Genomic DNA, 24,103 nt, shown 5'->3' with positions numbered 1-24,103 from the left:
AAAGATAGAGTGTGGGATATACAAAGTGGGTTTATGAATGGAAGAGGATGTATGTATCAAATATTTGCTCTGCGAAATATGACAGAAAAGTTTCTAGCTAAACGCCAGAAACTTTTCTGCGCATTTGTCGATCTGCAAAAGGCATTTGATAGAGTTGACAGAGAAAAATTGTGGACGGTTTTATCGGAGTATGGAGTGAATGGTAACCTGACAAGGGCTATTGCGTCACTGTACAAGGACAGCACAGCATGTGTGAAGGTGAATGGGTCATTCACATCGTGGCTTAACATTCCTTAAAGGAGTCAAACGGGGTTTTGTAATGACATTATGGTTGTTCAACATATACATCGATAACTGTATGAAAGAACTGAAAGATTTAAGAATGGGAGCAAAAATGAGTGGTACAACTGTTAACTGTCTTCTGCATACTGATGATGCCGTGCTTCTTGCTAGCAGCAAAGAATACCTGGGATTATTGGTAACAAAAGTCTACGATGTATGGAAGAAAAGCGATTTGCTTATGAATGTTGATAAATCGAAAGTGATGGTTTTTTTAAAGGGATGAAAATATAACTAAATGTGAGATCAGTGTGAACAGATATATTCTGAATCAGGTAGAAGAACTTGTGTATCTGAGAAATATGTTTACTAGGGACGGAAAGACTGAGAAAGATATTGAAAGGGTGAGTGCCGGGAACAGGGTGAACGGTCCACTGAAATCTACTTTGGCAAACAAATGTTTATCGCAGGAGGCTAAACTAGCAGTTAACAATGGAGTTCTAGTGACAACTCTAATGTATGGAAGCGAAGTATGGAATTGGAAAAATAATTATGAAAGTAGGTTAAATGCTTTCAAAATGCGATCCCTCAGGCGAATGTGTGGTAAAACGATGTATGATAGGTGCACAAATGTCGAGATCCGTGAACTGTGTGAGGCTGAGACATGCATTATCGACGGAATCGAGAAAGGGGTGCTGCGTCGGTTTGGACATGTAGAGCGAATGCACAGCGAAAGAACGGCTAAAAGAATCTACGATGCGAATGTTGATGGATGCAGAAAACTAGGAAGACCGAGAAAGATATGGGCACGATCAGGCCCATTAAATACTTGAAGATGGACATGTCAAGAGTAGGATAGGTAATCGGCGTGCGTGGATGAGAAGATGTATGAATGTAGAGGAAGCGAGGTCTGTATGCAAAGACAGAGTGATATGGCGTCCTATCCTCTCTGCCTAACCGTACGGGGAAACGGCGTGATGGTTTGTTTGTTTGTTTGTATAAAGATAATGTTGAAAGACACACTGGTGTGTTTCTAAATAATAATCTCACAGGTACATTCTTAAATGTGTGCGTGCGTATTTACATATATATAATATGTAAGACGGTGTTTTTGTGTATTTGTATGAGAGTAAGTGTTTGGGTGTGTGTGAGCGTGTGCGTCATTAAAATGCAAGTGGGAGTGATTAGCAGCCAGATAGAATGGGTCGTAATTTATTTTTTAATAATAATTTATTAAAAAATAAATTACGCCCCCTTAATAGGAGCATGTTAAATATATCAATAGATAAAAAAAATTGAACAAGAACAATAGAGGAAAGAGCATTGTGAATAGTTAAGTGCTACATACCGGAAGTTTGAATAAATATTTATTTTGTGTCACGCGATAGGGGACATTTAAATTAATTTTGGACAGTTGGTTAAAAAAGTCTACTTTATGATTTAATAATTTATATAAATAGCATTGTTCAGATATAGTGCGTCTATTTTTAAGTTTAAAAAATCTGCGATCCACACTGAAAAGTGACAGCTCGAGAGTCCGAAATAAGTGTCTATTATTATACCAATTTTTTAAGAGAAATTTGTAATTGATTCTAAAGGAAAATATGAAATTAATTATTCATTATTCATTCGCCCAAACCAATATTTAATCAACTGCTCCACAAATGTATAGCTTATGTTATGTTTTTGTTATTTCATTGTGCGTTTTGTAATATAAATAATAAATATGTACATAAATTAATTATAAACATAAATACGCAGTGCTTAAAACTGTCTGAACATTTTGTTAATTATATATGTGTTAGTCTTCTTTGTTTATTCTCAAATGTAAAAATATTTTTTTAAAAGAAAGTATATTGTTAAGTTTCCTTGGCACGGGTTACCCCACCCCAGTGAGGTAACATTATTTTATTATTGATAATAATTTATATTGAAAAAATAAGAATAAATAAATAGACGCTTTTATAATTTTTAATTGAAAAATGGCATTTTTACATTTATTTTCAATGGAATTTTTACAAAACTTGGTTTGCCATTTTACCATTTTGTGTAAAGGACGTAAATTATATTGTTATGGTTGTTAAGTTTCCGCTAACCAAGTTTTGTAATCGTACAGTGTAAATTGTTACATTGAAAATAAACGTAAAAATGTTAAGAAAAGATGATAAAAGCGCCATCTATGAATAATTTATTTATTTATTCATATTTTTTGCTTACAAACTATAATTAATAATAAAAATAATGCGACCTCACTGGGGTTTCCCGTGTACATTTTTAAATTACATTTGAGAATACACAAAGAAGACTAACTTAAAAAAACGAAGATAATTAACAAATATTCAGACAGTTTTTAAAAACAAGGTATTTAAGTACGTCTATATTATTTATATTACAAAACACACAATGAAAATAACAAAAACTTAACATTTGTTTAATATTTTCGTTTAGAATCACCAATTCAATAAATACAGTTTAATGAGTAAAGCGAATATTTATTGCCACCATATTCGTGTTTTCAGCAACTCAAGAGTCTGAAGTTAGTCTCTAGTCATTTTACCAAGTTGCTGGTCGGAAAAAATGCAATCCCCACTGAAAACTAACAGCGCAAGAGTCTGAAGTTAGTTTCTATCATTATACCAACTTGTTGGCATTGAGATTTAATATATAGAGATAACACTGCATCCAAATCTGAGCTAAAAAGTCGTCCCCAAAGGACAGGGATTGACCAGCGGAGATAGCAAGTATCGCCACGTCGACTTTGACAAGCAAAACAAGTAGTACAGTAAAAAGCACGAACTGTTTATATCGGTCTACTGTAAGTTATATTCAGGACATCACTCCCTTCCGCGTACCTTTGTTTATCGTTTCACTATACGCCCGACTAACTGAGCAGGACAGAGACAGGAGATAGCTTACGACTGGTAACATATTCATAAAACGTTTTTTAACATTAAAATAGCTACATATTTTAAACAAGTATTGATTAAGATAAAAACCATCGCTTTCCAGATCGATTTGTGCAGTACCTTAGCGTACATATAAGCATTTTAGTAATTGCGAGGAGAAAAGTAGCCGGGGAATGCTCGCAACAGATTAAAGTCCGTTTGATCAAACATATGCCAACTGGTCGCAGTTTGAGGGAACATATTTCGAACGCACATGTTTACTCTAGTTATATACCTCAATGCTTGTTGGTAAGTTAAATCGATAATCGAAATTATTGCCCCCATTTTGGTGTTTCTTTTATTATAATTTTGCAATCAGTTTATTGTGTTTTACGAACATGTGTTTTAGTTGTAATTTTAATGATGGTTTATTGTGTTTTACAGACGTTTATTATTTATGAATATGATGTTTAAAAAGTTGCAATAAAAATATGATTCAAACATTACCGCATAAGTTTTTCAATAAAAAATAACCATTTACACTTTTTGTCAGTCATATAAAAAACGTAATAAAGGGGTTTTACTGTATTTATCTTCTTTTATTTAGGAAACATACAGTACAATTCCATAGTTTTAGAGTATTCAAAATTAGACTTACTTCTAATTGACCAGTGAAGTTTTCATATAATATTACAAGTACTCGTATATATGCTTCTAACTTTTTTTCTACTCAACATATTGAAAATGTTATTATTTGTAAGCCTTAAAAACGTGAATTAGAAAATTTTACGTAAATCTGTCGAGCCATTTTCGAGTTTTTGCGACACACAACACGGCGATTCATAGATATAGATAGATATATATATAGTCAGTTGAAGTTGAAAACTGTCTCAAGTTGTATGCTTTTACGGTACTTACTGTTTTACGGTACGCTTAAAAATATTTTTTAGTTCAGATTAAAGAATTGAGGAAATAAGGATGTCCATTTGAGCATTCATATTTCCTTAAATTGTTTTTAAAAAAATAAGCTTAATAATGTTGAAACAGAGATGGCCAAACTTTTTTGACTTAAAAACAAAAAAAAATAGCATTATAGGGTATTTTCACAAGTCGGGAATAACGATAAAAATATGATATATATTTAGAGCGGATTTTTACGATTCTGATCATATAACTATAAACGTATTTAAAACAAGTTTTCACTTATAATTTTCGGGTTAAAAAATGAGCCCATACAAAACGGCTCGCCGGCGCCGTTGGCATCATGTCATTCTGACGCCACGCGTTATGACCGCCGACTGCGCATCTAATAAACATTACGTACAAGTTTGGCGCCAAAAGTTCAAAAGGGGTAAACCTGTAGATGAAATTTGCTACCAAATTTTGATGTCGGAGTTGAGGTTACATTGCTCTCTACCAGAAGAACAATTGCTGACCTCACTCTAATGCACAAAGTGATATGCACCCTAATAGATTGCCAAAAATTACTGCACCTGATAAACTTTCGTGTACCCACAGGGACTACCAGACTCCGACACATGTTCCAGTGTGAGTACAATAGGACCAACTTCACCCACCATTCTCCCCTCCCCAGTGAACATCCACAGAACTGCTAATAATTATGCTGAGCTGTTGGACTTGCTCCTCACAACTCCTGCTGCTATCAAACCAGCTATCCTATCCATCAAATGGCCGACCCCTAACTCTTTTTAATGTGTTTTTCTAATCAGCTCCAGTTTATTTCCCTTTTCTTTCGTTTTTTTAGAACTAATTACATGTTTAGTGTAATAGTTATGATTTTATTTTATGTTATTTAACTGTATATTGTAAGAGCCCTCTCAATAAATAAATAAAAACTTCATAAGTGCTGTTTATCCCACAGGGCACGAAACGTCTCGTTTTCGGGTAATTCAAAATATGCATACTTTGAAGTATGCATATTTTGGTATGGTTTGAACCATTGTAGAAAATTTATCCAATGTTGCTCGAAAAAAATATTAATACCTTTATCATGGTAATGTTTTGCTTATTTAAAATAAAAGTAATGAAAAAACCTGAAAGGACCCTATTTGTAAGGATTCACTGAAATCGTCTCTTTGGCCAATGTAAGGAGTGCCATCACGCACACACTGCATCGCATAAAATAATGATATTTTGGATTGAACTTACATGCTGGGTAATTTTTTTTTATGCAACCCCTAACAGACATTTTGACATTTAAAGTCAAATGGTTGACAACTTCTATCATGCAATTAAGAAACTGATTTTCACAATTTTCACACAATTTTTTCGACTACAGTGCATCTCATAACGCACAGCACATTTACTCAAATGAAAACCTTCTTATTTTGGAAAAAAGAAACTCAATTAAACACGAACCAACTATAAAAAAGTTTATTAACAAATAAATATCTACATACATTACATATCTGGTAAAAAAGGTATACTATGATTATTAACATAATATCAAAATAATTCATTTCAACAGTTCAAGTTGTTATTTAATAATAATTAATAAAAAATTGTTTTTATTGTTTTGTCATTTGAAGAATGTTCAGATAAACATTTGATACGAAGTTACATATGTACTTTAGTATAATCACTAAATGCTATTTTTAATTCCGATGAAACTAGCTGATTTTTAATGTACATAAAAAAGGGATTAATACAAAATATATTTAAAAAAACTTACAAACATGTCACTGCTAAACTTAGTTGTATATAATATTCATAGACGAGTGGATTATTCTAGAAAACATGCTTTCATTTAGTAGTTTAATGTTTTCATTTCCAGAAAAAAATGCACTAATTGTGTTTAATTATTATAATATGGCTATTATTTATATTTTCTATATTTAAACTTTTGCGATATGTAATAAAAAATGTAGCAAAGTGATTGCCAAATAGGCCAAACGACTCGTATACAAATTTGTCATACTATTCACAATGATTACTTTGAGATAATAATGTTTGCGATATACATAACTATTTTATAACCCAAGTAGTCTAGCATTTTAAATGTTAATACTAGCAAATCTATATCGAACAAAGCAAGTACTAGAGAATGCTGTGTTAAAATTTATAAGGCCATCAATGCGATAACTTTAATTTTTCTGGTAATTACAATTTGTGAATTATTCTACAATTAGGTACTATGTCTAAATTTGCATGTTTTAGTAATCCAGCACCCAGAAATTTACTTCCATAAAAGTATCATTATAATATAGAATTTCAAGTAAATGCAAGTGCAATATGTTTCTGTGAAAACTGTCAGGTATTCGCACAAGGATTAATTTTATCACAATGTTAACATCTCTTAATAGCTACACGAAATTATGATACCTCATTCGAGTAAACAAAACTTTTAAACAATTCGAAAATGAACATTTGAATTGTCAGGTTGGGTCGGTTAGACAAATGTTTTCATAAAAGTAAATTAATAATAAAGAAATACAGTAAAACCTCGTTTTTACGTTCCTCAATTTTACATTTTCCCGGTTTTTACGCTTAAATGTTTAGGTCCCACTCTTTTCTATACATTCTCATTCAAATATCTTTCCAAATTATGTTTATAACTTCAAATAATATATCTATTACCAAATCTTTTAACTTTCTGCATCGTAATTTGATTGATGTAAAGATTTTATTCTTCATACTGCATGTCACAATTTAGTAAAATGTAAAAATTAGACACTTAAACAAAATGGAGAATTAAACTGAACCTACTTTGAATTTAGTTGGAGACAACAATTTACACATTTTTTAAATCTATTTTGTTTACCTTGATTTTATTCACCATTTTGGGCAAACGTGGCGGCTCGCGGCTCAGCGTCTTTTGACAGATCGAATGAGTTCCGAAAAAATTTCTACGTAAAATCGAAATTATGAAAAACGTAAAACAGGGGGTTTACTGTAGTAACAAAAAATAAACAAAGTACAGTAATGTAAAAAATTCATAAATATTCAAATAAACATATATTTCTTGCAAGGAAAAATAAATACATAGCGAGCCAAATATGATATACTTTTATTTTTACTATAGTAAATAACATAAACATAATTTTCAATTAAAATTAATATATTTATATGTATTTTTTTAGTTCTCGTTTATGAAAACAGTATAACATAATATTTTATAATAAGATTGTACGCATTACGTACATGAAGATTCATTAATAATAAACAACCTTGCAAGAGTGTATAACCTATAATGAATAACAAAACTATTGCGAACAATTTCAAAAGCATTAACTAAGTGTAAAATTAATTCTCAAATACAATCTCGGCTAATCAGTCCCTGGTATTTTATTGTCAGAATTGACATGGCAATTTATTTTCTGCATTTCAAATAGATTAGGCTTTATCGAGTTTTAAAAAAAGACCGAAAAATTAAAAATGACAGGAACGGCTCTATAGTATAGAATAGTGTATTTTTGCTTGTTATTCATAGTAAATCAGTATTGTTTGTCTAAAATAAAATAGACATATAAAAATTATTGCGTGTAGAATTATTTATTTTAAAATTTCTTTAGAGTACAGATACTTTTCAAAATAAGAGAACATAGATTCATGGAATTAATTTTTTTCGGCAAGTATTTTTAATAAAAAAATATTTAGTATGAACAAGTAAATTTTAAATACTCTTTACATGTGAATTAATTTTATTTTTTTAATTGTGTTTTTTTAACAATTTTTTTTTTGTAAATAGTATACACAAAGTTAAATATGTATTGTCTTTTAAAAAAAAAATAATTGCCTGTACCTAAATAAGATTTTTTCCGAAAACTTATTGGAAATATTTAATACGTAACATTCTATCAAATATAAGCAGAAATTTGAAATGCTGTAAGGAATAAAGTGTAAACTGTTAAAACTTTTTATACAAATCTAAATACCAATTTTAGTTCAACATATTTATGAGCCCATTGCAGATGAAGTGAACTGACTGACATTGAAAAGGTGAAGTAAACTCATTGCTTTTAGGGACAAGTTGCGTACCTTTAAACGGGTCTACCTTTGGACAGTCATCATATCTCTGGCAATATACTAGATAAAAAGTAATCAAAAATATATTGGGATTACATTTTTATCAGCTGGCAACATATTTCTGTTAAACTTTTCGTTACTCATAAAACGTGTTTGTTATTGTAAAGTGAATTTATTTGCAACAAAAAGTAAGTTTTCTATATTAGCTACTTTTTCACCACGTGAAGTGAAAGTGTTCTTTATTTGTTTAAGAATGTGCTTGTCACACTTCTAACCTCAAATTCAAGACTGTCAAAATGTAAGATTTAGATTTTTGGTGTACCTACTGGAGAGTAGAAGGTGGAGAAAATTTTCTATGTCACAATTGCTGTACCATTTCAGAGGAATTCGATTCTGAAGAATTTTGTGAATTATTTCTAAGTCCAAAACAAAAATTCTATGAAATTCATTTTTGTGTTCATACTTATTTTATGTACCTACCTCCCTATATATTTTTTTGTATGAACATATTTGCGTTCTTTCATGACAACTGACAACATACGATTCTTAATATTGCTGAAACTTTTAAAAATAAAATATTGTTTCTTTTAAGTGAAAAACTATTTTTATTTCCACAGGTACATTCATATGTGTTTTGTGGACAAAAATGGACCTTTTGTGAAAATCAATATAAAATAAATTGGGTGCCATTTATAGCATTTTAAAATTAGTGAGCTAAAGGCAATAAAATTATAAATCTGAAACAGCAACAAAAAAATATAAATCTCTGTTAACATACGAGAAAAAAATTACAAACACGAAAAAAAAGTAACTGTCCCCTTGCCCCGACATTCTGTTATCAGTATAATCGAAAAACCTTTCTTATCTTCTTCTTTATGTACAAAACATCCATGTTAATTCAAAATATTAAAACAGTTAAGTAAAAAAATGAGGAAAAAAGCTCTTAGAGTTAAAGCAATGAATACAAAAGTATGACCGTTTTGTCTGTTGGTTCAGTTCACTCACAGTGGGCATATATAATATTGCTCAATGTTATCAAATATTTGTATATAACCACTTACCAACTTTTCTACGCTTACCGGTTTCGAGACGTACCCGTCTCTTCTTCGGGTGAGTGGTTATATGCAAATATTTAATAACATTTAGTAAAATGTTTGACCACAAAGTTAATGCTTTAAATATTAACAATATCATATAATATAACTTGGACAATTTGCACCCTCTGTCCCTTATAGAATTTCAAATCTCCGCAGCGACGTGTTTTTTGATTGAGTAAATAATTGCCACGGAAATTCTGACAGGCGACGATGAGTCAGAGTTGAGGTTAGCGCAGCTTCCTCGAGATGCCGTCGACCAGCTCGTCGATGCGGGGGCTGGTGCCCTTGAAGGTGGCCGGGCTGGGGCCGATCATCTGCACGAGCTGCGGAACCTCCTGGCCGGAGATCTGGCAGAACTTGAGGAGAGCTTTGAGGCAGCGGAACAGGTGCTCCTCTACGGGCACAGTGGACAGGTGCTGAAGGATGGCCATGGTCAGTTCCACAGCCACGTCATCAAACACCTAGAAAAAAGTACCTATAACTATGAGCCTAATTTATTTTTTGTAGGTATAGTGAAATATACTAATATACTTGCCTTAAAGTTAAAAGAAATTCACAAAATACTAGATTTAATTAGTATATGCATACATATAGTCGGACTAATTTATGATAGAATGACTTGCAAATCTGTAGTGAGTGAAATTATACAATCATAAACAACTATTTTGGATAGCATAATGGATTTAGCGGTGTTTTCATACAAGAGAACTTAGTGCCATGAAGTCAATCTGCCACAAATCTGTACTTACTTACCTCAGTTGTCAACTGATGATAGTATTATCATAACTATGGCGATCCCCAGGGAGTAACAACGTAAAAAAATGAAGACACTTGCTTCACAAACAGAAGCTCTAGGTTTGATTCCCCGAAAGATCGCAATAATTTCATGTGGTCGTTAGCAAACCTCAGTATATTATTATAAACGGGGAATATAATTATAATTGATACTATAATTAAGGATCATTTTTCAAAACACGATATTCGCCCACATGGTGTATTTTTTATTTCAAAAATAATTTAAAGCCAGTATCGAGACGCATTGATTACATGAAAAAAAAACCTCTCAAAACACGTTAAAAACAAGCTTAAATAATTTTTTCAAAACACAATATTCAAACGTGTATATTTCGAGATTTCGATCCCAAATTTCAATCGGGTGGTAATGAAATATAAAAGAAAATTATAAACTTTACATATAAATGAGGTTACCTTCAAGTTAAGTTGTAAGGTGTGATTTTTGTAAAACAAAGATTGTTTACGCGATTTGACGCGAATCACAAAAAACAATCTCCTGAAAATTACATTTCAAAGAAATGTCAAATTTTGAGAAAACATTCCTCAATTATAAAACCACTGTAATTTGTACAGTGTATTTTGTTGTACCTTTTCGTATTTCAAGTTTTCTAATAAATCTTGTTTTGACGGATAAAATAACAGTTGTAGAAAAATTGCATAAAAATCCAGTTGGTGTTATAATTTTTTTACTCATAAACCATTTTCTCTTTTCAAGCACAAGAGTTTTTCTTTTTTTTTTTAGTTTTTCAAATTTTAATATCTTAAGTAAATTTAAAAATTGATTGTAACAATGAAATAAAACTGTAAATATAAAATAATCAATAAATTATTTTGACAATCATTATTATTTATTTTTCATTCACATATCATTATCATTCTCTTTCCGCACCTAATGGTGCATAGGGCACTGCATTGGTACACAAATCGCAGCTTATCTTTTTAAAAATGTTACATGGTAAGATAATCAGTCTTACGCTTCAGGTGCCAGTCCAGGGACTATGAAATATTCTAGTGTAGAAACACCCTTTTAAATAAATATTTTATGTCAACTATGTCGGGAATCGAACCCGAGACCTTTTGTATTGTAAGCTAATGCGCTGACCACTACACTACAGGCCGACATTCATTCATTCACATATGCTCCCATTAAATATAAAAAAAACTTATCAGGCTCAAGAGAAAGATGTATGCTGAAAATCTGGCTTTTAGAACGTGGTTTTTAAATATTGATTTTTTTGTGTTTTTCTTTTTTATTTGGACAAATTTTTATTTTTCTACATGCAACATATTTTCTTTTTTTTTCCATAGTAATAAGAGTTTTTATATGTTATAGAATTTAAGAGATAAGATTATATATATATTAGAACTTAACTCTAAGCACCAGCTGACAAACTGCAATTTATGCAGTTCAGTAGGACTTGATAATTTGTATTTTAATTTTTGTATGTTTTTGATATAACATTTTATTTTTTTAAATGCTTAATTAATTTATAGCAAGGGCGATGAAAATTTATGTATTTAGTATTAAAATTAACAAATAAATTTAAAATTCATACAACAAACTAAATTTAGTGAGAAGATATTTACTATGTTGAATGTCATATTTACAGGAAGTTAAAGCTATTGTCAATAATACGCCTCGTTTTCTTCACCTGTGGTTTGTGAGATAACCACATAAAATCTAATCTGTAACAGTACTACTGTAAATTTACTTTCTCCCGTTGGAAACATAAAGTTATCATGCGGATGTTTGTGATATCACGGCCGTGGTGCGTGCGCAGACTATATTTCAACATCCAGTTCTGTGGGGGCAATAAAAGCGCACAGATGGCAGTGAAATATATGATTATGTTATTTCGTAACAAATCCTACAACAATATTGCCAAATCACAAAATAACTCTGTAAGAAAGATGTACATATTTGATTAATTTAATTTTTATTAAATGCAACATAAAAATATTAGAAGTAAGAAGCGTATTTAATTGTTGTGTGTATTAATAAAAAAGCCTCAAATGAAATATCGTAATATTTGTTTAGGACTTAACACATATTACTAATGTTTGTTTTATTTGATAAGGTGTTATTTTTTTTTTCAATAATGTAAGCGTAGTTTATATTCAAGAACAAATTATTCACCAAAAAATGTATTTATTTTAGACCGCTAAATGATTTATTTAAGATAATCAGTTTTTGGTAGATCTAACCATCTTCGGGAAAAAATATAAGTTAAAATACAATACGGTTAATTAAAATTGCAATAAAAAAAAAAAATTGTCCTAAAGTAACGTTAATTATGTATAAATTACCAATTTCATATCTTATTTAGAACACACATTAGAATATTTTGCAGCGTACACATTTGTGAATTAAAAATATTTACATTAAAAAAATAAATATTGAAAAAACTTTTTAAAAAGAGGAGCATTTTCACACATAAAGTTATCTTTGTGAAACAGCAGGAATTTTTATAAAACATAGTTATTAAAATTTAATAAAAAAGTTTATTAAAATCTTTAATGACCTCTGTTTTATCTGTGCGTAACAACATATAAATCATTTTAGTGTGCCTACTAACACAAACAAAATTTGCATGTTTAATTTATTAACATGGGGTTATTAAACATTCGAAAGCGCGGTAAATATGAGATATGGCTTTATACTTATTTTTATTTTTTATGACTAAACGCTTATAGGTAAAGGGAAGAGTCCTGTCCAAGTGAGTGTTAGCGAATATTTCGTAATGTTTGATATTTTATTAGAGACAACAGCTATTGGCTAATGCGTCACGGAAGAGATTTAGTTTCTGGAAGCTTTATCTGACAGGATTATGGTACCTTAGATATACACCCACGTGGCAAGATCCTTCTCAACCCTTTAGCTTGGTGCATTTTCTGAAAAAATAAGGCGCTGCAAAATATCTCGCTCATATACTCCGGATACACAATTATGTATGAATTTGAGTGATAGCGATATTATTACTTTACAACTACAGTACAACACTTTTTTTTCTTTTTTTGTGGAAGCAACAAAATAAACATACAACTGAGGAAAACACTAAAATGAGGAAGTGAAAAATGTATGGAAAAAAAAATTATATAAAAAAAATAAAATGTACGTTTTAGACTATATTGTAAATATACCGTCAGAAAATTTGTAATTTCAAAAAGGTAGGATAAATTTAGAATATTTTTTACCATTATCAATGATTTCATTAAAAAAAAGATTTTATATCGTATTTTAATTTAATTTTTAATTTATTTTCAAAACAAGAAGTTGAAATAATTTTATTTGTAAATACTAAAATTCAATGCGAAAATATAAATTTGAATTATAATAAATTACATATAATGATTTTTCACCTAAATATGGGGAAATTTTATTTATATGGTAAGACTGTCATTTTTAATTTTTGGCTCGTGGAGTGCGGGGGGGGGGGGGAATTGGGAAACTTTTGGACACAGTGCCATGTATGCTAAATTGGTTCTACGTGCCTGGTTCTATTCTATGACTGGGGTGATGAAAAATGTTAAAACGTTAATTGGGGGGAAATTTGTATGAGAATGTATGAAGAAAAATTGGACCCGAACAGTTTTGAGTAAAAAGCGGGAAAACATAAAATTGAGGAGTGTAAAAACGAGGTTTTACTGTATGTTAGTCTTTAGTTATAAACTGCTTTTTATAATGAATTTATACTTATGAAAATAAAATCAGTTAATTATTGGTTCGCAGGCATGTACATTAGGGTGGGCCGATATTTTTTTTTTCCGAATTTTGAAATGAAAGGGGTCTAAATAGTTGCCTTTTGGATTACTTGCAATGCAAAAAATATTTAAAAAAATATTTGATACTACTTTTGGCCCTCAACCACAGCTTTGAGTTTTTGAAAAAGTCGATTTTTTGCACTAAACCGGCTGTCGTTTTGTATTTAAGTAAGAAAAGCAGTCCAATTAAATTTTAAAATGTGCATTAAACCTTATTAAATAAGCATCTAAGAGCGTGAGTTGCACTTTATTTTGTAATAAATGAGTAGCATTGTTTTAATGAGCCATTGTTTTCGTCAATATTCGCCAGGCGCTCGATGTAATCAGTTGCGTGGAGTGTAAACTTTTTGCATTTCGGTAGTTTTAAATCGTGTTCGAATTTGTCGTGTGATTAAGTTATATATTTACTAAAAAAAAAAATTTTATCAATAAAGATAATTAACAAAATGTTCAGACAGTGATAAACTTCAAACCTCGGTTGAGGGCCAAAAGTAGTATGGAATATTTTTTTAAATAATTTTCACATTCATGTGATCCAAAATGCAACTTTTTAGACCCCTTTCACTTTCATGTCTAATAAAATAAAAAACTTCATACATCATCGGCTCACTCTAATGTACATGCATCTATTGGGGAATTTGCACAGCAACTTATATTTTAAATATGTATTATAAAATGCGTGATTAGGAAATAATTCAACACCGCTGTTAGTTAATATGAGTAAATTGCATATTATGTTTTGTGTAAATTCATGTTATTAATCTATTCATAAGATTATTATTTGTGTTTTACTTTGAAAGTAACAAATAACACATTTCGGATACGTATAAAGAAAAAAAAACAAATTATCTTTCAGTAAGAAATATACGACTGAGTAAACACTCTTATTTACTTTTCATAAATAATTTGTGGCAAAAGTCAAGTTGACAACCTATTCGATTTGTTCGCAGCTATGCCTAGACAAGCCATCAGTCCAAAAGACATTGGTAGTGAGAAGACGGCTGTAGCCTACGTGAAACTGAAGTATGTATCTGTTAGAATGAGAGAATTGTGTCCATATAAAAAACAGTCTGCAGCAAAAGTGTCACAACACAATTTTCCACAAATAAGAAAGTTATGAGATGTGTCCGTATGATTGGATCCTATGAGAAAAAAAGTATTTGCGAACGTGTTAAACAAATAAAAACCGACTGCTAGTGAAATATGTTATCTGTGTTATTTTATTCAAAATTTTTCATTAATTATTTTTTCAACTTTTGATGATTTCCACAATCGCTAACATGTCCATCAAAAAGGAGCAGAAATCAGTTAAAATGTACAATATTTTTAATGGCAACACCAAATTATTATAAGTGGCTTGTTATGTTATAGGTTATAACATTATTTTTCAGTGGGTACTGCTGTTTTTGAACTGCCAATATAAGGACACCAGCGCCCTTAATTATTTTCTACTCTTTTTGACAGACAGTGTGGTGAGTCAGTTAATCAAGTAAAAACAAAAGCCAATTAGGCTGCATAATCTATAAGTACGAAAACACTCAATTAGGAATCATAATGCAATAAACGTGCGAGGCAAGACTGAGGGAAGGAATCGGATACAGACCACAGTTTTTACCTCCTTGCAAGCGAGGTTATGTACGATGGCACTGCCGATGTCCTTGAGCTCCGGATCCTCACTTAGCAGGCTGTGTACCGCCACCTTCGTGGTCACGCGGATGTTGGAGATCTGCTGGCTCGAGTGGCTCCACTCCGAGATGTACATCAGCCATTCCGACGAGGACAGGTTCTCGAACATGTTGCAAACCTGGAAAAATATATGAAAAATGTTTCTAGAATTTCGAAGGGAACTCCCTACAAAGGTCACACATGAAAAGAAAATGATATTGGGGCTTTGATATATATACAGGTGTTTGTCAAAAGTTGTGAGACTGGTGGGTAAGAATGCAATCTTCCAGTACATATGGGACTCGTTCACCAAAAATAATATTTACTATGTTTATGGCCTAAGCCAAATACAACAGTTATATGAAGAAACATATTTATGTAAAAAGTATACGAAATTCTCAAGTTAAATATCAATCCAGAAATATATGGGCTTTAATAAAATAGCCATTTACTGACCAAGATTCCGAAGCTTATCCTCGAATGAAATATTTCTCTGTAATTTCCAGTATGTCAACATAGTGTATAATTAAATGCGGACTTACAAACAGGGCCAGCGCCCTCTGCTCCTCGATCCGCAGGCGGTCGATGGAGTGTGCGTAGTTCATGAGGACATGGTCTTTCCGGTCCTGGTGGAGCAGCAGCACTACGTCATCCTTCAAGGCTGCACAGGCCAGTGTCAGGAGCACGGCCTCGTGAGAACTGGGCTGCAGGGCTGTGTCACACAGCAGGCGACCTGGGCACAGGCAATATAATTATCAATGGAGGTAATAAGTCAAGTCTTGCCCAAATCAAATGAGGGTTATCACTAGAGCCCTTACAGGGCACTGCAGATTGAACAAACACCTTGCTAGAATGAACCATTACAAAACTTCTAGATGTAGGTTCTGCAGTGCAGATGAGGAAACACCTAAACACATTCTATGTGAATGTAATGCTTTACATCACAAAATGAGCCTCATCCTCGGGGAACCACTGGTTAAACCTGAGGATGTTAAAGAGCTTGCCCCCTACCTAATATCCCGATACTTTACGGATCTGGGCTTGGAGGGGATGATTTAGCAAAATGTAAACTCTCGGCTTCCACACAGTAGTCAAGTATTTTATAGACCTGGGCTTGAAGGGGGAGAACTCTTCAAGGGGACCCGTCACAATAGACCTTCACAGGTCGCGGTGACGTCAGGAGCTTGCATAGCACTGACCCCCACCACTAAAAATAAGTCTTCGTGTCAAGCAGAATTTTGTGTTTGTGGAAGTACAAAGTGAGGTGTGGGGGGAATTGAAATTTAATCATTTGCACTTCTAAAATTAGACAGGAGTGGACTAATAGGAAATAATGTTAATTTATTTTGTTTTATTTTCATCATAATACTATACGATCTTTAAATGCAAAATTAACTTAGGAGTCCTAACTAGGGAAACCCGTTCTAAGGAGCACTGTACAGTGTTCAAAATTTTATTTACATATGTATTTCACAAGTCATCAAAATATTTTTTTTATTTCATCTATGCTTATTTGCTTCAGACAAACTTTCATTTTTTTTATGAAATATTGTTTATTTATTATTTTAGTGTAATTATTTACCCTTTTTTTTCAATTTTCGAGGAGTAGAGGATGCGAGGTGTGCATGCAAAGATAGTGATATGCCATTCTATATATATCTAGATATATTATTCCCAGGGTTTGACTTAAACAATCTAATGACAGGAAATAATCCGGCAACAACTTAGATATTTATATTCCCTTCTCAAAGTTCTTTATTAAAGTTGAAATACTTTTTTCAATATGCACACAGCATTTGACACCAAGTCACAAGTCGATATTTGACTTTAAACGTTTTCACCGCAATATCCTAACTATCTGCAGCGATATTGTAACCTTCATTAATCTCGATATGTTAATTTTTAGTCTCAATACTGACCGATGAAGCTCAGGAAGTTGTCTCCGAGTGCCCAACTACCCTCCCCCTCCACCAGGTAGTGATGCAGCTCCTGCAGACTTTGTTCATCTTCAGCTGAGAGGGATGCTGCACTGAGAGATGCGGTCAATGTTTCGAATGCTTTTGCACCCTGAAAAGAATAAATTATAAATTAATTTTTAAGCAAACGAAGGTATGGTGACACCGTCTGCCGTCGGCTATTAAAATTTCGGATACTCTAGGCTTTAAGTATATACGATGAACAAAAGATACCTTCTAAATTTATTGTTATAGTGAAAATAAATAAAAGCGCGTGCATATTTGCCACTGGCTATTTGCACGTACAACCGCCTTACGGATTTCTCGTTTTTCCTTTATTATTGTTTATAGATTACTAATAATTAACAATAACGTATTTAATTTATATAGTTTTGAATATAAAGATAATTTAAGATGAAATTAACAAAGAAAATGACCCTAATATAAAAAAGAATAAATATTTAAAAAGTTAACTCACGTTCATATCACTGAAGACTATCGGTGGATCCCTCTGTCTCTTCCTCTCCTCCTCCTCCAGGCGCTCCTGGCGCTCCAGCTCCAGGGCGCGGTTGCACGCCTTGTTGGGGCGCGCCTCCATGGGGCCCTCCGCCTCCTCCAGCTCCTCCATGGGGCCCCCGTTGCTGCTCCCGTTCAGCTGCTCCGCTGCGGCCTCGGCCATCTTGCTTTTACCCTTGCTCGGGCTCGGAGGGAAACCTGCGAAACAAGAAGGCGGAGAAATATTAACGACAATTACTCGCTAGTTACATTTGCGTGCGATGGAAGTTGAATTATTATAAGGTGTGTGATTTATCCTTCATGCTGACATTTCAGGCGGCAACACACCTACAAAAAATAGGAGGATACACATTTTTGGTACATAAACAAAGTTTGTATTTAAATGTTGACAAACAGCATTAGTTTTTAATGGATCCCAATGAGAATGATTTTGGGGAACGCGAAAATAATATTAATTCACATTTATTATATTATTAAAATCAGCCTGGTGGTAAGAAGAGCTTCGCTATTGTGCCACTGGGCGTAATTTGACATTTACAAGAGATAATACTTATCAATTATCATAGGCCTTGTTAATAACTTATAAACGGATAATTCCCAATGTAAAGTGACAACGCCCTTTTCATAATGTTCGTCCCAACGGTTTTACACGCTTTCAACGCACAAGCAGGCATTTTGTTTTCGATTCTAAGCGTCAAGCTCACGTCACACCCGGCCGGTGGTTAAAGAACGACAAAATAAGGAATGTTTTAAAATAATAAAATATAGTTAGATAGTTAACCTATGTGAAAATACAGTATTTATAATCTACTTCAAATAATTCAATTCAGTCAGACCCTTTGCACACCTCAAAGTCCGATTATCTCAGAATGTGTTCTTCGGAGATATCTCACTGTTGCTTTGGGCTAGCGATGTGTATACACTAGATGGGCACTAAGCACCCGACTTGTGTTCCATTCAACATAAGCTCCGGAGCTTATCTAGTATTTGGTGAGGAATAGTAGTTTTCTTTGTATACGCTAAGCAAATGTGAAGCAGTGCGAAAGGGCGCAACGTACAGCTTTGAATTCAGAATAAGCGGCATAAACAGTTGGTCCTTTTTACTTTACTATGCGTATTGCGCAGCAATGTTGTTCAATAACCATATGAAGCTTCATCTCTGTTTAATTATACCTCACTGGTTTAGAACGACATATCACATTGCTCACAAAATGCATTTTATACGAGCAATTTAAACTAAATACCTGAATTACTGAATTCTGAGTACTCAGAAGAACTGTTGCTCTGTTTTTCGTGTTCCCTGTCTTGCTTTTTCTTCTTCTTCTGTTTCTTCCGCTCTTTCCTGGCGATCTTCTCGTTTATGGAGTTTCTCTTCTCGTCTAGGGCAAGCGACTGTAGCCTAGGACCATAATTAATTCATTTTATTATAATTCATCAATTCAACAATAAATTAAGCCAAATGAGATAAATAATATAATTTGTATATTTCAAGGCGCGTTCTTACCTTGCTTCTTCAATTTGGGTATTCAGCTGCAGAAAGTCGGGACTCTCCTGACGTACTCCTCTGATTCCGTTCGTACTGATACTCTGAAAAAATATTTATACAAAAATACAATTTAATGTAAATTTTAGTAAGACAAACAGACTTGATTTATTTAGTTCCATATGTGTAGCGTAATACTGATAGAATAAAATAGGATAGAATTCATTGGTAAAATATACCTCAATAAAGAAGCTTGTATGGCTTTAAAATCGGTCGGTAGAAAAAATAAAAAATAATTGGTTAAAAACAAAGTTGTTTTATTTATATTTTTATTATTTAATTTTTTTACAATTTTATTGTATTTACAAAAAAGATTTTCGAGCGACTATAACATGGGGTGGTATTCTGAATCTTTTCTACCCCCTGAGAGTGATAAGTTTGAGGAATAATTTTTTTTGCATGCATTTACAGTTTCCTTCACATCTGGCCACGATAGTTATTAAACATTAAATAAACATGATACTTTTCATTTAGAACATTATTACGACCAAACATTACCTAAAACACTTAATTAGTTAGTTTTTTAAACGATTTTATACATCACTTGATGTTTAATCATCAGTGTGCCCATTATGTGAAGCAAAATGTTGTCACATTAAAAAAATTTAAATATCCAAATTAAAACGTTCACTGCGATCAATATATCGTGAACAATGACGTAATGCACTGTAACAAGTACTTACTAACACTGACAGACTTTTTACAGTGCTAAGACTAAGAAACAGCAATGAGGAACATCAGCCCTACGGGAAATTGGATACGAAAAATGTTTTCTTGCGCGGTAAAAATTAGAGCATTAAATTGTAGGTTAAAATTTCTTCAAAATGTATGAAAAAAAAAAATATATATTTAAATAAAAACGCACTACTTTGATTGACGTCACTGGTTCATATGAACCATCCGATGATATGAGAGCATTGAAGGACATCCGGTTTGGTCACCGTAAACGAACCAATCGGAAGAACTGTCATAGAACAACCTCTGACGTCACACGCGGAGTTATTTTAGAAGTACAAAACTTTAAAAAATCATAGCGCTGAAAATACATTTTTTTGATAAATTTTTGTTTAAAATATATATATATATATATTAAGCCAAATATGTTAGTATTATAAATGTTTATAAAAGGCAGATTTGCGGTTTATGTTAATAAAATAAATAAATACGATATATAAAAATAAAAAAATAAAAATTTGGCTTAGTTTAATATTCTATTAACATATAAAAAAAATTAAAAAAGACACTGAAATTCCTCATTGTAGACATGCTGTAGAATATTTGATTGGGAACCAGGGTTCAGGAAAGCCCTAACATGATACAGCTCCCGTGACCGATGCGGGGCTACAATTTTTGCATGGACTTATGGTCTTTTTCTTCATACTCTTCTCCGCATCTGATGGACCACGGGGCACTGTATTGGTACATCAAATGAAGTGTATCTTGACCATTATGACATGAAGGTAAGGAGACCAGCGTACACTTCAGATATCAGTGCAGGGACAATTCAAATTGACTTATTTTACCAAAATAACATTACAGATAAAATTAAATATTTAAGCGGTTATATTGGGACAACGTATCAAAACTAGAAAACCCTGAGCATTGGTTTGACATTATAAAGGTATAATACTTTCCGATAAGAAGAGTATTTGTCTTTTATACATTTTATACACTAATAATAATAATAATATTTGGCTGATTTATATATTTCTGTAAAAAATCACCCCAAGGGCGCTTTACAATTGTATACCTAAACTTACATTCTAACTAAACTAAAGTGATATATTATATTTCCAGATTAAAAATTGAGGGTATGATAGTTTAAAGAAGTGGGATTTTAGTTGGGATCTGAACTGACTGATGAATGTGAAAGATGTCAATCTCCAAAGCAATAATGTTCAGCTGCCTGACTGCTCTTCCAATTGGCATTACCAGAGGCAGGTTGGTGGAATACAAACTCTGTTGGCTTATGTATAAGTCACTGCACAACTCTGCTCCAGAATAAATAAGGGAACTCTGCATTCCAGATGAACTAGCTGACAGAGGTCTTACTCTTAGATCAGCTACATCTACGTCAGGAGGAAAAGTTATTATACCTCTACGCAAACAGCGCACTAAATTCAGTGAAAGAGCATTTGCAGTCGCAGGCCCTACTGCATTGAATGCTCCAACTGTAAGAGTGAAGTGATGTTCCGGAAAAAACTTAAAACCCACTTGTTATCTAAATAATTTGAATAAATCCTTAGTATAGGCCCTACTGCATTGAATGCTCCAACTGTAAGAGTGAAGTGATGTTCCGGAAAAAACTTAAAACCCACTTGTTATCTAAATAATTTGAATAAATCCTTAGTATAGGCCCTACTGCATTGAATGCTCCAACTGTAAGAGTGAAGTGATGTTCCGGAAAAAACTTAAAACCCACTTGTTATCTAAATAATTTGAATAAATCCTTAGTATGTGATGACAAAGTACATAGTTTTTCTTAAATTAAAAAAGTTAAAATTAAATTTATATCTTTATATAATCACTTTGTAAAGCGCCCTTGGGGTATTATATTACGAAAATGGCGCTATATAAGTTATCCATAATAATAATAATACAGTGCCTCTAATTCATAAAATAAACATCTCCTCCACACTCTGTTTTGGTTGACAGCATCAAATGTCTTCCTTAATATTTTTCTTTCAAATACTAATACCATGTTTTGATCTCTTTTGGTCATAACCCAGCATTCGGTACCATATACAATGACCGGTCTGAGGAGAATTTTGCAAATAATGGTCTTAGTTTTTCTAGTGAGCAATTTGGATCCCAGATATTTAAACAAGCCATAATAACATCATCAACAATGAATACATTAGTTTATTTTTTTATATTTCAAACAAGGATCTCACTATGCACTTGACCATTTTTAATGATTTTTAAAGTACCGCACGATTTTTTAAATTACAAATTAAACAAGTTGAAATTAAATTTATTTCTTTATGTGATTACTTTGCACTTTTGCTTGAGGTATTATATTATGAAAATAGTGCTATATAAGATATAAGTTATCCATAATAATAATAACATAAAAATTTATACTATCTTCTCGATAAAACCTTTTATCAGTCTGAAAAAATGGGTCAGTGCGGACCCATCTCTTCTAAATCGCAAACTGTTGATCCCAAGCATGCCCAAGAGGAATGCAGTGAGATAGAGCCATGGATAAGTTTCATTCTCATGCGGACTCCATATCACCGAAGCACTCTCAAGCCTGGTTCGAATCAACAATGAAACATTGCACTGTAAAACCAATTTTCAAACGAATGTTTCATGTCAACTTAACCGGGAATCGAAGCTGGGACCTAGAGCATGGTAGGCGACATGCCAACCGCTACATCACGAGGTGGATTCTGGTCCTATTTCAAGTATAGAATTTTAAATAAAAGAAACAAACAAGTCAATACCTGAGCACCGGATCCCAGACTATCGATGAGCGGGCGGAGTGTCTGGCCAAGGGGGGTGCTGAGGATGTCCTTGGGAAGCTCTAGGATGTACTTGGGGATGCCTCCTCCACAGAGGAAGTTGGCCAGGGAATCCGTGAAGTTGTTGCAGTTGTAGTCAAATAGGTTGTAATCTGAACCCCTGGGAGTGTTATATTCATAGCATATTAGTGATGGAGAATCACGCGATAAAAACAATTTGACTGAATTTGCAGGTTATTTAAAAATCATTCCAAGTACATAACTTGATAGTATAGTTTTAACAAGGAACTAGCCTAAACATATTTTATTTTTTTTAACACTATGCATATTATTTGTGAATTTAGTGAAACACCTATATAATAAAATAAAAAATGGGTATATTTACATACATGGATCTATATAATCTCATTTCTACACAACTAAAGAGTTTTCAAGTTAAAATAACATTTATGTTAAATGTGCAATGGATTAAAATTATTTTTATTAATTTGTCAATTCAATCAAATACCAATATTGTCATTTTTGTAAAATAATTTTAATGATAATATGCTGAATAGAGTTACTTGAATTTTATAAATCTTTTGATTTTTTATGCTTCAAGAGCAGTTATTTTGTAATTTGTAATGTAGATATTTATTATTTAGCTGCAAATCAGCAACTCAGCGCTTTGACATGATTTTACCAAAATAATATTAGGCAAGTGCAGGAGGCAAAGCTAGCAGTTCACAATGAAGTTTAAGTGCCAACCTTAATGTATGGGAGCGAAGTATGGAATTCGAAAAAAAATTATGAAGGTAGGGTGAATGCTGTCAAAATGCGATCTCTCAGGCGAATGTGTGGTAAATCAGTGTATGATAGGTGCACAAATGTCGAGATCCGTGAACTATGTAAGGCTGAGACATACATTATCGACGGAATCAAGAAAGGAATGCTGCGTTTTTTGGTTTGGACATGTAGAGCGAATGGACAGCGAAAGACAGATCTACGATGCGAATGTTGATGGATGCAGAAAACGAGGAAGACCAAGACTGACATGGCACGATCAAGTCCATCAAATACTTGAAGATGGACATGTCAAGAGTAGGAATAATTGGCGTGCGTGCATGAGAAGATGTATGAAAGTAGAGGAAGTGAGGTCTGTATGCAAAGACAG

General features: G+C 32.6%; 1 protein-coding gene across 10 annotated transcripts in view; it reads right to left on the bottom strand.

Moving 5' to 3' along the window:
- Nucleotides 1-5,544: 5,544 nt before the first annotated feature.
- LOC148281615 (uncharacterized) overlaps nt 5,545-24,103 on the bottom strand; it is a 56,505-nt gene continuing 37,946 nt past the window's right edge. For 6 of the 10 annotated variants that reach the window (XM_088226427.1, XM_088226428.1, XM_088226430.1 and 3 more), the window contains 8 exons: nt 22,933-23,110; nt 19,445-19,527; nt 19,185-19,339; nt 17,903-18,138; nt 17,389-17,536; nt 16,012-16,202; nt 15,408-15,608; nt 5,545-9,708 (listed from right to left, as the gene is read on the bottom strand). In XM_088226427.1, the coding sequence (XP_088082553.1) occupies nt 9,475-9,708; nt 15,408-15,608; nt 16,012-16,202; nt 17,389-17,536; nt 17,903-18,138; nt 19,185-19,339; nt 19,445-19,527; nt 22,933-23,110 (1,426 nt within the window). In that variant the 3' untranslated portion in view covers nt 5,545-9,474. The remainder of the gene's footprint in view (nt 9,709-15,407; nt 15,609-16,011; nt 16,203-17,388; nt 17,537-17,902; nt 18,139-19,184; nt 19,340-19,444; nt 19,528-22,932; nt 23,111-24,103) is intronic. The other 4 variants (XM_088226432.1, XM_088226429.1, XM_088226436.1 and 1 more) reach the window with 1 other exon arrangement.

Source organism: Micrasema longulum, unplaced genomic scaffold (genome assembly GCF_059751315.1).
Source record: "Micrasema longulum isolate JH-2025_06_02 unplaced genomic scaffold, ASM5975131v1 h1tg000431l, whole genome shotgun sequence".
In the NCBI taxonomy this organism is placed as follows: Eukaryota; Metazoa; Arthropoda; class Insecta; order Trichoptera; family Brachycentridae; genus Micrasema; species Micrasema longulum.
This window is presented reverse-complemented; position numbering and strand designations above follow the sequence as displayed.